This window comes from Mytilus galloprovincialis, chromosome 1 (genome assembly GCF_965363235.1).
Source record: "Mytilus galloprovincialis chromosome 1, xbMytGall1.hap1.1, whole genome shotgun sequence".
Classification (NCBI taxonomy): Eukaryota; Metazoa; Mollusca; class Bivalvia; order Mytilida; family Mytilidae; genus Mytilus; species Mytilus galloprovincialis.
The window spans coordinates 102,313,676-102,328,724 of record NC_134838.1 but is presented as its reverse complement, the minus strand read 5'-3'; the positions used below and the strand labels follow the sequence as shown (position 1 = coordinate 102,328,724).

General features: G+C 30.0%; 1 protein-coding gene across 8 annotated transcripts in view; it reads right to left on the bottom strand.

Moving 5' to 3' along the window:
• Window positions 1-861: 861 nt before the first annotated feature.
• Window positions 862-15,049, bottom strand: part of LOC143047732 (alpha-N-acetylglucosaminidase-like) — a 39,122-nt gene continuing 24,934 nt past the window's right edge. For 5 of the 8 annotated variants that reach the window (XM_076220997.1, XM_076221006.1, XM_076220957.1 and 2 more), the window contains 12 exons: window positions 14,266-14,347; window positions 13,618-13,767; window positions 12,702-12,844; window positions 12,194-12,266; window positions 9,396-9,491; window positions 8,391-8,476; window positions 7,879-7,983; window positions 6,918-7,101; window positions 5,923-5,966; window positions 4,161-4,218; window positions 3,224-3,323; window positions 862-2,532 (listed from right to left, as the gene is read on the bottom strand). In XM_076220997.1, the coding sequence (XP_076077112.1) occupies window positions 2,360-2,532; window positions 3,224-3,323; window positions 4,161-4,218; window positions 5,923-5,966; window positions 6,918-7,101; window positions 7,879-7,983; window positions 8,391-8,476; window positions 9,396-9,491; window positions 12,194-12,266; window positions 12,702-12,844; window positions 13,618-13,767; window positions 14,266-14,347 (1,294 nt within the window). In that variant the 3' untranslated portion in view covers window positions 862-2,359. Of the gene's footprint in view, window positions 2,533-3,223; window positions 3,324-4,160; window positions 4,219-5,922; window positions 5,967-6,917; window positions 7,102-7,878; window positions 7,984-8,390; window positions 8,477-9,395; window positions 9,492-10,856; window positions 10,953-11,398; window positions 11,495-12,193; window positions 12,267-12,701; window positions 12,845-13,617; window positions 13,768-14,265; window positions 14,348-15,049 lie in introns of all 8 variants that reach the window. The other 3 variants (XM_076220980.1, XM_076220988.1, XM_076220974.1) reach the window with 2 other exon arrangements.

Below are 15,049 nucleotides of genomic sequence, written 5' to 3'. Positions count from 1 at the left end.
CGCTTTATGCAAATTTTATGAAATTGAACTCCTCGGAAACACTTCCGGTAAAAACAATGGCTGATTCCACCATTCAAAATCGTCTATGAAAAAGTGAAGGTCAGGATTATTACAGTGCGATCACTTAAAAGGTAGGTCAGTAGTGGTTTTTCTTTTTACGATTTATGAATGGAATGTGAAAAACTATATCTCGAGTGAACGCGATTGATAGTTTAGATTATTTTTACTGATAACCGCTACGAATTTCAGCTGACAGCGACTATATATACAAAAACTAGAAACACTTATAAACCACATTAACAAACAACAACCACTGAACATCAGTTTATTTTAAAATTTCCATTTTCAAGAAATCTTTAGTGTTCAAAACCTGTCTCCTAGTAAAATGCAATGTTGTTCAGCAGCATTTGAGCAATAGATGTTTATATCATACTGGCATATATCATTCAAATCTTATTTTCAAATTTGAATACACTTAGATATTTCAAGAACATTCTTCTACATTCAAGTTGTATTACTATTAAAACTTTTAAAAAATTGCTGTGTATGCGTTTTTAACAGTATATACAGTAATTGTTAGAAGCCCTCACCAAATCTGAGGATAGGAATAAATAAATCAATGTGAATGCTTAAATTTGAGTACCCCTTTGTGAGTGTTTATGGCTGCATATGTATGTGTTTCATCTCAAAGGTGTGCAGAGCTGAACAAGCAACACAAAATGGATGTCTTATGAGCCATATATATAAAGTTCAGCAGCTTTGGGTAGATTTTTAAATCTTTGTTATAATTGATAATGATTTTAAGGTCTTAATTCTGATCTAAGATATCAAACCAGATGCCAAATTCATTAAAACAGTACATCATCTCTTCTTATAATTTATTGTTGAAATTTAAGAAAAAGTAAAAACAAAAATGTATACAACTTTAAAGAAATGGTAAGAGTTTACAGCCTTTTTAAGATTTATAACATCAATCCATAACATAAAACCATGAGATATATTGTGAAATTATAAAACAACTTGAAAATTTATTAAGCCATGTACAATAGAAACACACAGAAATTAATTGTCAAGCAACCAGAATTTGGTATATGTATTTAATTGTCTCAAAAGATCCGTTTTTTTAGGGTAGATAGGAGGGTTTAAACTTAATTTATCACAAATAGCTGCTAAGGATTGGTATAGATTTCTACTATAATAATCAAATTTGAGACAGAAATGTCATTTTTTTGTGCAGGTGTAATTTACAAACAAAAATAAATTATGATTTTATCTTATGGTTACATATAAAAAGAAAGTGGATTCAAAATTTTAAAACTTTTTTTATCAAGGGAAATAACTCTGAAAATTAATTTTATAATGGAATGTACAGTATATTTTGTGAGGTGGGCCCAATTTTTACTTTTATTTTCTGAAAGCACAATATAAACATATCTCATATTTTATTTGAAAATTGAATCCTTTAGTTTTCTACTTTCCATGTAAAATTCATGAAAAGCAATTATGCACAACCTGTAGCTCTTATCCTCCATAAAAATAAAATCTAAAAAATTACAACAGTGGAGACATAAATGTATCAAATTGAATAGTGTATTAAAGGCATAAATCAGATTTGATAATTCCCTGAAAGGCAGACATTTCAATACATAAAGTTTCAGATACATTACAAAATATCATTAAAGTTTTATTTTCAAACAACATTATACAATATGAAATTATCACAAATCATACAAATGATCACAAAATGCTTGATATACATGTACATGTATTATGGCACAAAAAAAGTAGTTAACATAAAGAAATTACTAAATAAACATAACTTATTGTTTTAATTATGTATTTGTGCTGTTACATGGAGCTTGAACAGTCCTGAAAAGTATTTAAAAGACCTTAACAGTATTTATACTTAAATAACAGAAAACCCAAACCCTAGAGTGTGGTGTTAGCATAGTCTTTCTGCTGTGTGTTTCACAGCTTAAATTTGATTTTTGTTATAAAAATATCAGTAATAACTATAAAGAGGAATGTTAAACTTCAAATTGCTTACAATAAGTACAATGTATCAATCAAATATCTATAATGAAGTGATTGGTGTGAACTGAAATTCTGTCCTTATACAGAATGACTAGATTATAATCATGGCAACAGCAACAGAGATGTCAATAGGCAAACAAACAATTTTAGTTTATAAATGCTTTTTTTACATTTCAAGAAATCCATTAGCAAAAATGAAAACATACGAATCTTTAATATGTATGCAACAAAATCCATGTGTATATATTTATGTAAAGTATGTATAAATCAGTCTTTAGCATCAATTTACAATATAAGATTTCTACTACCAATACCGAGTAACTAATTAATTTTTTACAAGTATATCATAAACTGGAGCATTTAGTCCATATTTCTTTTCAATCATATTTCGATTGTCTTTCACTTTTCTACTCTGTGCTGCATAAACTTGGAAAAATTCTTTATCTATCATATTTCTATACTTTTTATGTATTGATGTTGAAATGGCATATGCGTCTCCTGAAAATGTGATAAAACTTGATTTAAATACATAGTCATTGACTACAAGACTGAAATCTATTATACAATGTATAGATGAAACAGTTTATAACACAAATAAAGTACTGTTAATAGTACGGACATTTTTGTGAGTTTTTTTTTTTCAATGTGAATAAGGCGACTGAATGAGAATCACAATAATAAGAACTTCCATTCCTATAATCATTAATCTTGCATCTTAGTACATTCTACAAAATTCACAATAATAAATGCCAGCAATAATTTCTGAATTTACAGTATTGAAAGTTAATTGAACAATGGATAATATCACTTGACTTACTATTACCATTTTAGGAAATGTTTCATAAAACCATAATAAAAACATTTACTATGCAAGTTGTTATCTTTTTTGGAGACCATTACTATACCTCAATTTTGGAAAAGTATAAGCTAAAAAAAACATAGTATATATTTCTAGTACCAATTTAATCCTTTTACAAGGAGAACTTTTTGACACCAGGAATATGGTCCAAAATACTATCAACATTACATACTAGGAAAATAAAGGCCACCTTTAAATCAATGAATTTTTTATTTAACTTTTCAATTCTTGGATCAAAATTCACAATGGCTTTGGTTCTATATCTCTGTATAGATAAACTGAAATTTTGTTTCTGCATGAAAATTCCTATGCTTATATATACATATATACCTGTAGGTTCTGTTGGGTATTCATCAAGCTGGTTAGAAAATGGTAGTTCTACTTTCTCATAAACAATCTGGGCAAACAGCGACTCATTAAATTTTGTATGCTGCAATGAAATACAGGTCATATATATTTACAATATTTTCTCTGCTTTCTTAATAAAAGATATATGCCCTATGAGAGGGAACATCATAAAACTTTACTAATAGAGACTAGCAAAATTGATATTTTGGATAATCTAGTCTGGGACCTCCTCCACCTTATTTTTAAGAGGGGAGGCAACAGATGAGGCACTTAAAAAAACTTGACATTGATAATACATAATTTTTCCTTGGTAGGTGGAAGTTGTGTTTAATTAGGTATTTCAGCTCTATTAGTGGGTTGTTGTCTCTTGAACACATTCCCCGCTTCCATTCTCCATTTTATAAAACTTTCTTTGCACCTTTTTCTATGTAACATTCAGTGCTGTATAGATGTTCAGTCAATTGTGATTCTGGTTGGCTATATCACTTCTCAAAATTTCACCCTTTCGAATTTCACTTCTTATATTCAATAACGTCTGTTGTACATACAATTTTGTGCATAGATTCTTAATGCTACCAATGCTATTAAAATGCAAATAACATATTTAACATTATGGGTAATGTCTGAATTCATTAATTAGATTGAATTTAGATGTTCAAAAGCAGTTATTACATTTAAAGTGTGACCACTAGACTGCGATGCAAACTTGATTTGCATTGCTACAAATTATTAAAGTATGTCAATATTTTTAACAATAACTGCAACTTGTATCAAGTTGTGTCACAAGTACAATAAGTAGTACGATGACTAGTACATCTTTTGTCAACTACTTATTTGTGAAAAGATAAGTAAGTGAATGCAAAGTTGTCAACATTTGAATTAGAGAAATATTCTGTTAAAGTTTTAGAAGAATACTTACATCCATCACACTAATATGTAGCATCTCTACAAACAGCTCCCATCTTGGAATATAATATCTGAAAAATAATTGCTTTGTATTATTACATTTTTCTACAACTATTTATATTTAAAAACAAGAGTGCACACGCTGAAATGTCTCGCCTTCTATACTAATCATTGATATAATGTTGATAGTCCTAAGTATAAAGCTAAGCTTTATTACAACTGTCACATAAACTTAACATTAACCAAGATAACTAAACAAAGACCAATGAACCTTGAAAAATAGGTCCAGGTCAGATGAACCATGCCAGGCAGACAGGTACAGCTAACAATGCTTCTATACAACATATATAGTTGACACATTACTTATAGTTTAAGAAAAATAGACCAAAACACAAAAACTTAACACTGTGCAATGAACCGTGAAAATGAGGTCACGGTTAAATAAAACCTGCTCGACTGACATAAAGATCATAAAATATTTCCATACACCAAATATAGTTGACCTATGGCATATAGCATTAGATAAAAAGACCAAAACTCAAAAACTTAACTTTGACCACTGAACCATGAAAATGAGGTCAAGGTCACATGACATCTGCCCGCTAGACATGTACACTTAACAATCATTCCATACAACAAATATAGTAGACCTATTGCATATAGTATGAGAAAAACAGACCAAAACACAAAAATTTAACTATAACCACTGAACCATGAAAATGAGGTCAAGGTCAGATGACACCTGCCAGTTGGACATGTACACCTTACAGTCCTTCCATACACCGAATATACTAGCCCTATTGCTTATAGTATCTGAGATATGGACTTGACCACCAAAACTTAACCTTGTTTACTGATCCATGAAATGAGGTCGAGGTCAAGTGAAAACTGTCTGACAGACATGAGGACCTTGCAAGGTACGCACATATCAAATATAGTTATCCTATTACTTATAATAAGAGAGAATTCAACATTACAAAAAATTTGAACTTTTTTTCAAGTAGTCACTGAACCATGAAAAAGAGGTCAAGGTTATTGGACATGTGACTGACGGAAACTTCGTAACATGAAGCATCTATATACAAAGTATAAAGCATCCAGGTCTTCCACCTTCTAAAATATAAAGCTTTTAAGAAGTGAGCTAACACCGCCGCCGCCGCCGCCACCGCCGTAGCCGCCGCCGCCGGATCACTATCCCTATGTCGAGCTTTCTGCAACAAAAGTTGCAGGCTCGACAAAAAATGATTGGCAAAATAACTTTACTTGTAGGGACAATTTTTTTAATTTGTGCTTAAAAAAAATTTTGAGTAATATTTCATCTGTTCCTTTTCATATATTTTGTGGCAATCCATTTCTTTATTTATATAAACAAGACGTTTTTTTTTTTTTACCTATAATGGTTTACTTTTCTAAACTGTGACTTGGATGGAGAGTTGTCTCATTGGCACGCTTATATCTAAGAATATGTGTCCATAGGACACCAGGCCCCACTCACATTATCAAAATTTCATATTCAGTGAACCATGAAATCAGGGTCAGAACCATAAAATTTGAAAAGTTCACAGCAATATGAAAGCATCATTTAAAAAGTTTACAGCATTATGAGCTATATACAATTGCTTACAACCAGGTCATATTAATGTTTCTATGGATTTTGAGTTTGGGGGTAAACCAAAAATTAAGACATATGATAAATACATCTTTTTGTTATGAACATTCACATTGTCTTTGGTGTTTGTCTGATTTTGTTAAAAATGTTGAAATTTTTAAATTACCCTTTCAATAATCCTGACCACTGCTTACAAGCATAATCTAAAATCTGAATAATAGAAAAAAAATATAAATTATAAATATACAAGAGGTACATGTATAACATAGATCTAATAATCTCAAATTCTAATCTAATTCTTTTGGAAACAATTATTTTTATTTGTTGTTGACATATATTTTGAGCGGGTCAATTTCACCTTCTACCAGTCTTTAACTTAGGTTGGTCACAATTTCCAATTTTAGAATATGTTCCTATATTTAGGAGATTATATTATTATTGTATTTTAAAGATTTGCCTAAACTTGGTTTAACTGTCGCAACAGTCTGTTAACCAAGCACCAGTACACGTAAACTGAATTTGTGACAGTGAAACCTCTGTTTTACATAGGCCTATATAATCTCCTATATTATAATTGTTTATTTAATTTTCAATCTGCAACAATAGTTGCTTCATCCAGTACCTTCAGTAACACTAGTGCAATATAAAATTTATTCATTGAACTTACAACACATAACAATTAGTTTTGAAATTTGGAACGTTTTCTTAATGTTCAATTGCACACTTTATATACCTGTACGTAGTGATATATAGATTTTAAGAAATATATGAAACCAAGTCTAAAACTTAATACATTCTTTGAAAACCACTGATATAGTATACATACTGAAAAGAGACTTTACACTGACAGGAGCCAGTAATCCAATGATAAGCATTGGCTGATGTGTGCCATAATAGTTTTTTGTCAATTTTTGTAAAAGTTAGGCTTGTTGGTTCTATACCTAACTATAGAGTATGAGTTTTGCTTATTGGTGAAGTCTGTTTGGTGACCTGTAATTGTACATATCTATGTTATTTGGTCTTACTAAATAGTTGCCACATATCATTATTTCATACCACATCTCTTCATTTCTTTTTTATATAGGAAGGCATTCTTGATGTCTTAAAAACAAAATAAAATGTAAACAGTGATAAACAATGAAATATGAATTTAATATTTACTTCTCCTCTGGGACCCCATAAAGTTATCTGGTTTCTGGCATTAAACTCCAAATTAAAAGATTCTGATATGTCTGTTGCCCAAGATTTAGCAGCAGCTATCCACTTCCCAAGTAAGAAATGTGAATCACTGGCCAGTAATGTCTCCATATCATTCAATAACTCTAATAACATTCGACTGTTTATTCTGTAAAATAAAAAAAAATTAACAGGTTCGGTAAGAACTGACTGTTTGTGGTCAAAACAATGCATGATAAGAAAAATGCAAGAAAAATCATCAATTTGAATAATAACCTGTATGGATAAGTAAATGACATACTGGTAATAATAAATCAAATGAAACAAAATGCAACCAAATGAAAATCATTAACTTTTGTCTCCGAAAATCTATCTCAATCTGCCAAGGGTGGAGGAGGGAAGTGGATCGTAACCCTTGGCTAGAGAAGATAAATTTTAAGTGCAAAAACAGTCGCTGGTAAGCATCATCTGACACTTTTAATAATGTGTAGTAACATATCTTCTACAATACTGCCCAATAATTCATTGCTTTATATAAGAAATTTTCAAGATCTTTGAATAGTCTATTAGAAACTGAATTTCGCAAAAAATTATCTGCATATACATTCTTATTGTTTATCATAATTTCTAGTAAATAAAGTAATAATCTTGTTGTCGCAATGCATAAGTGTCTGTTACAATGCTATGCTGATGATTTGGCTGTTGAATTATCAATCAAAAATTGACATTGATTTTGATACTTTATCAAAGAATAATGATCATTTAGGTGCTGTATGAACTCCATGGTCAGACTAGTATTTGAAGGTAAACATAACATCATATTTCATTGGTAAAGTGTCTAGCATGGAAATTGTTAATTTCTCACTGAACAAAACCCAGTCCATATTTTTTTTATTAGTCATTACATTAAACTAATACTTGCTGTAAAGTTGTTACATATACTTACAAAAAATCTTCTGTTTTATTAATCATAACAGAAGCTATCATCTTATTATAATATTCTATAGAAATTATCTGTAAACTGTTTCTGGTCACATCTACTAAATCATACCTAAAATATAATTTATATTGTAAATACCAGGTAATCAAGTTAATTTATCTGAATGGTTCAAAGGTTAATCTATTGAATGGTATTGAAAATTTAAATATACACAGATCTCTATTCCTGAAATTATTATAAAAAATGCCTTATTGTACAAAAATATGAAGCATACATATATTTGTGTCTTTTAATGACATGATAAAACAAATAAAACATGCTGAAATGTTCTGTTTTCCTATCTAGATATAAGAAGATGTGGTATGAGTGTCAAAGAGAAAATTCTCCATCCGTATTCATTTGTACCGTAGTAGGAATATACTTAAAATCATTAAAACTGTGTTCCTTCAAAAACTTTGTACATGATTTTTCGTACACTGTTTTACTAATATTGTGATATAAAACACAGTCAGACTTACTGATAGAGTGAGTTATTTTTATATTGATCTGCAGATAATATCAGTAAATCCCAGGCTGCATATAAATCTTCTGGATCAAACCACACCTACAAGAAGTCATCAAATATAATCTTGTCAATAACTCTTTCAATGGCATATACAGAGTTTGTTACAAATATAATGTGTTTTTTCAATAACTCTTTTATCAATGAAAATGAAAAGCAGTATATCAATGTTGTTCCAATATTGTACATACATAAAATAAGTTGAATTCTAAATATAAGGACTTTCCAAAACATTTACAAAATACTAATTTCAAAGATTGAGATCTATACCAGAATCTTTATAGAGGATCTAAAAAGGGATGTTTTCTTTGTAACCTGCCTTGTTTCTTGCATTATGATGCACAAAAGTCAGTACTTGCTATGTTTCATTCTAATAGTAAGCAGACATGAACCATTTGCATATAAATGTTTTTCCTCCATCTTATTACACCCTTTTATTCACATTTCCCTATGCACATAACTCCCTTTAAGACCCTCTATGCAGATGTCTGATAAGGGTCAAAGTCTATCAAATATACTCATTTTTTTCATTTTTCTTTAGACAGCATATTACAAAATCATAAACATTACTAATGTGTCATAAATATTAAAATTTGATATTTATTGCATGCAATAAAATCGAGTAATTTTGAAAAAAATCACACAGTAGCTTTCACCAATCTATAAATTATCTTAACAAACAGCTTATATGGTGTGTATATGGTAAAGCAATATGGTAAGCATGCTGTTAGTCTGAGGTGTTTACTACAAACAAAATTAATGTACAAACTTTAAAAAAAAATGTAAATTTCATCGTTTTTAATGTATCCTTTAAAACTAAATTCTCTGAAATTCTGAATTAAATTCACATCATAGCTACAGAGCAGGATATCTAATTTGACAAACATGTTAATGACAAATTTCAAAGATGGCATCCGATGGACATGTTAAATTTTGATTGGATGGTATTGTCTTTACTCACGTCTTGATGTATTGCAGGAGAGATCCGAGGGCGAGTTGTGACAATAATATCTATATTGTTGTCATGGAGATGATCAGTATCATTATATACACTTGTCTACGATAAAATAAAGGTGTTAGTAAAATTTCCCATATGTATGGAACTAAAAAGTAAGGTTAGCTAAAGATTGATACTTCATGCTATATGTCATTTAAAATCAGTTTGACATTTGAATTAAAGAAGCCAAATTTAAATTCCAATTTTTTTCAAAGCATGAAATAACAATCCTAAGTACAGAACAAAATTTAAAGCAACAAAAAGTACATATTTGACTAGCAGTTTCATGAAATGAATGAAATATAAACTGTAATTTTGCATTGAAAATTCAACGATATAAAATTTACTGAAACCAATAAGGAATCTGAACAGCATATTTAGAGGGAAATCTTTGATGAAAAAGATAAATAATACTCTCCTGACAAAAATTGTCCATTTATCTTGGTGTCTGATTTTGTTTTGAAGAATTTTTAAAAGTTTTTATTCATCTAAGATAGTTTTGAATACAAGTCAAAATGGCCTAAAAATATCATAAAATCGTCATCATGGAAGGACAATTACTACAATTTATCTGATGATTTTTAAGAGTTTGACTTATTTGAATACTTTGTATTGTTGATAGCTTTTGCTATCTAAAGTTTCTCTATACCTTTAATAGCTTTCAAGATAGTATGCATTAATGAACAAAATATCTCTAATAGGAATTCCTTTCACAGTTTCAATTTTTAATACAATAGTCCCCATATCAAACTTTCTGCCGTCAGATTTTCTCTATTATACCTTTTTTCATGATTAGGACAAAACTTGCATTTTACCCTGATGTTCTTCTTTAGTCATATATAGAAGACAGGCAGGGACATCAGACACATTATTTAAAAAGATACCCTAATGATGATTGGGGCAAGATTAGGTAAATTTGGCTCAGCAAATTTAGAGGAAAAGATTGTTTAAAAGTAAATGGCGAAGACCATGAAGATGAGTAATGAGGAAAGCTCTGAGGACCAGGTGAGCTAAAAAGGAGTTAAAAAGAAAGATGAATACTTCATCCATCTCATAGGCAGTGCAAGGAATTATTGTCTGGATTAAGTTGATTATAACCCAGAATGCATTACTCACATTAGGATGTAACACAGGATCAAATCTTGGTATTGTGGTAATAATTGCAAATGCACTATGATCTGACATTCTATCTGTATCATTATATACACTTTCCTGTTTCAAAATGTGCAAAAGAAAAAGTTGGAACTACATGTTTTTACATACACAATCTAAAATTTTGGGCAGGAAAATGGTCTATTTTACGTTTTTATTTTGTTTTTTTATTCCTTTCATGAAACTGCTAAAAAATCTTCAAAGCAAGAACAAAAATATAAAAATACCATGCGGATTCTGCATATTATGCACATTCTTCAGCTTTGTACTAACTTGTGGATGTAATCGGTTTTGATATCTAGGTCGCCTTGTGACAATAACATCAGTACTAAAGTCCTCGTGACCAGCTGTGCTATTATATACACTCTTCTGTTAACGTGAATGTATATTTAAATGAAATACACATATTTTGATGATTGTATTTATTTAAATGTAATGAGAATGTATGATCAAATACAAAGTTTTGCAGTTTTAGTCAATAATTCAATAAAACCTATCAAAGTCTAACATCTACCAGGTCATCATTAATTTATGGGATTTTAAGAGATTAAAACAAATAGAAAGGTGTATTAAAGGCAACACAGAAATGGCCATTAAATAGTACCAAAAAGAGATTAATATAAAAGGCAATTTTAGAGGAAATAGTATTTATCAAGGATTTGTATAGATACAAATCCTTGTATTTATCAATATCATTTCAGATTAAATATCAGAATATTTTTTTTCATCCTTTCATGAAACTGCTTGAAACTTTTTTCAACTAGAAATATACTTGACTGCATGCACATTCCATTTATTCCTCTCCCTGTACTCACATGAGGGTGCAATCCATGTCGGTATCTAGGTCGACTCGTAGGAATGGAATTTTTATCATGGTCTTTAAAGCCATCAGTATTATTATATACACTTTTCTGTATGAAATCATGGATGAATTAAAGAATAATGCTTTACATTATTAGTTAGTGATATGAGTTTGAAAAACCTGCTGTATACCTGTATTATGTGGGTAAAGTGTGAAGAGTTGAATTGTTAAGTCTCACTATAATGTATTTACAATACACATTTTGATTGCATCATATAACTACATAAAGTCACAAGAATTTATCCAGACTTGAAAATTAATAAGATATATCTATTAGTGCTCTTATTTTTAAATAAGGAATATACCCCCACAAAAAACAATACTTATGAAAACCTTACAAAGATTGATCAATTACTTGTTTGGTGTTTCATGCCACTTTCAACACTATTGTATTATTTCTTTACGTTCAATTTTTATTGGTGGAGGAAGCTGAAGTGCTCTGACTAAACCACCACCCTTAAGAAGGAAAACTGACAATCCTTGTCAATTGAGATTGGAGTCGAGTACTTCTTCCTGTGCAGGCTTCTAACTGAAAGCCTCAGTGTTGACTAGCTAGCAGTATGACTGTACTTAGACTTACATAGAGATTGTACACATAAACAACACCCTTTGATTAGTGTTTTAAAAATGTATTATCAATGATTTTCATTTACACTGTAGAATATCTGACATTAAAACTTAAATTTCATACAGATTTCTGTTTTAAACTGAACTTTACAAGAATAATGGTTAAAAACCAGATACTGACCTTAAGATACTGCCAAGCCAGGTCTACAAACTTGTTATATTTGCCATATCTCTTCCTTGTAAAGTCTGCAATCCTTTTATTAAATAAACAATATATTTTCAATTGGTTACGTATAATTCAATGATACAAAATGGCTACAATGTAAGAAAACAAACAATTGATTTCTATAACGGACAATAAATGACCATGATAGATTGACATAGTACAGACATTACAAGTTGTATCGTTAATCTTTTTTTACACTAACAACCCTATTTGAGTACCTAATCAGACATTGTGTTATTTTGTTTAAAATTATGATTATAAATAATCTAAATTGGATGTTTTTTTTATAAGATTTCTAACCTTTTCCAGAATTATCATTGCCATTGCTAAAATCAAACCTGTTATTATGTTAAAACATTCTTTTTTGTTATACTTGTTAATAATTCTATTTTCAAATGCCCAAAAATATAATGTCAATTAAAAGAGTTGTCCCCCCTTCATGTTAGTAGTCTCCCTTCCTTACCATTTTGTTATATCTCTAGGTTGTTTTCTCCATACATTTTCCATGAAGAATTCATAAATAACTTCATTCTGGTAAATTCCCTCTGGTGTGAGTCCTAAACCAACCATGGTACTGTTAGTCATATTTCTACCTTCAAATGGTCCCTAGTAAACAGATGTTATCAAAGTTTAAAAGATATTCAGAAGTGTTTTTGCCTGCGATTGCTGCTGTTTGTGTAAAATGTAATGTAGAATGCCAAAATCTAAGCCCAATTATAATTTTGTTTACCATGAAGAAGCATCTGTAAAATTCTACAAGAGCTTGACAATTTATTGATGTCTGAAAAACTCTTACCACAGACTATATCTAAATATTAGGGCAATTGTAAAAAAGTCCCTCTAACATATGGAAAAGTTTTCAAGGTGTGGTCCTTTCAACTTTGTATATATGTTACTGTCAAATTCATAAAAGTTTGCAGTGCTTCAGAAATCTGGAAAGAAATTACCAGAATTTAACAGAATAAGGCGTTCTGTATTGTTTTGCTCATGGCTGAGGGCTGCCAGTGACCTATTTTTGCTTACAACCACAACCTTTGGCCTCTGGAAGATAGTTGTCTTATTGAGTCTTAACACATCTCCTTATTTTCATATAAAAACATCTGTTTACTTCAGAAATAAAACTGTAATTGCTCAAGCAGTTGTGATGATGTATGGTGTGAAGTACTGTCATTTGTGAATACTAATTTTTGTCACAGGCATCCACATTTGTTTTGTTGTTTTCCAATTCATTAATTCTAGCTTTTTCAAATGTCATTAACAATTTACAATTAGTTAATTGATATACTGTTGTATGTCCAGAGGCAAATATTTCATGCATGTTCATGACAAGATTTAAATGTGTAAGATGGTCAGTAGCGGAATCTATGAGAAATATTTACTGTATTAATGCTGTCTAGTGCTCCATATAATTCCATTGTTCCTCCAAAATCATGTAACATACACCAGATATATGGCTGTCCATAGTAAGACTCGGTGTATGTGTATATAGGGGAGACTTCAGAGAAAAGATCCAATACAATCATTTTACCCTACAATACAAAATAATAAAATAAATAAGAACATTAAGAATAAAAGTGGCTTCCATGTTGGTTTTTATTGAGTTTTACTGTTATGGCATGTGGTCTAAATAGGAAAGTGAGATATTTGTATTCATACAAAACTGGATTAAATGCACCACATTGTGTGTATATAATATGGTAGGCCATGAGGACCATTTGATGGTAGTTGTTGTTTGTATGTCTACTTTTTTAAAGAAGTTGCGGTTGATGGTAAGGAGTAGTCTTATTTTACCTTATCTTTACATTTTTAGTAATTCCTGTTATTGTTTTTATGTGAAAGTACTTTAATTTGTGGGTATTAATTTTCGTGGATTAAGCAAAAGTTATGAAACAGCTACCTATATTTTTTTTTTATTCTTTTTGTAAAACTGACAAAATAATCAGCTAACCTTATCCAGTAACAATTATTTCAAGCATGTTCAGGAATTATTAGTTAAAAGAAGCAGCCATGTTTGTGTAACAACTAACCTCTGGAACAGATGTTAACATTGCTTTTATTTGTGCTTGTTGCCAGAACTGTTTATCTTGAAATAACCAGCCTTGCATTAACCTAAAACATATTGTTATAGAAATATTTATAATGAAATGTAATGAAAATAAGCAAAATAGATAATAAAACAAAATAGCATACAATTCTACTGTCCTACTTTTCTCCAAACAGATTATCAAAATTGTCAAAACTTGGAATCTGCATTTAACAGACCTGAAGATTGATGAAGTGGCTTACACACAAAAAAAACTGCAGTACACGTTTTAAAAACCCAAGGATAGTTTGCTCAAAATGTAGAAATACACCATCAACATGTATTTTTTAGATTGTAAATATTGAATTTTAAATGTGATATCACATACTCATTTTTTTTTTATTATTCAAATCTACAAGTTTCCTTCTCTATTATTCTTTATTCACGTCATAAATTGATTCAGTATACAATGATACATTTAACACTTCTATTCACTGCTTTATTAAAAACAACTAGGACTTGAAAATTGAAAAATATGCCATAAAACTAAGGCAGTAGTGGATTAACTTTCTTTCATGATTTAATGTTTAAGGTTTCTACAGTTAATAGTACTAGTATTGCAACAATCTTCAAGTTGAGTGTCTCATATGACCTTGAACCCTTGAGACTATCACAGGTTTTAGTGTTTTGAAAAGTGAACCTATGAGATTGTAACTTCTATGTAATTTTATCTTCGGGTGGAGAGTTGTCTCATTGTCAATAATACCACATCTTCGTATATTAATGTT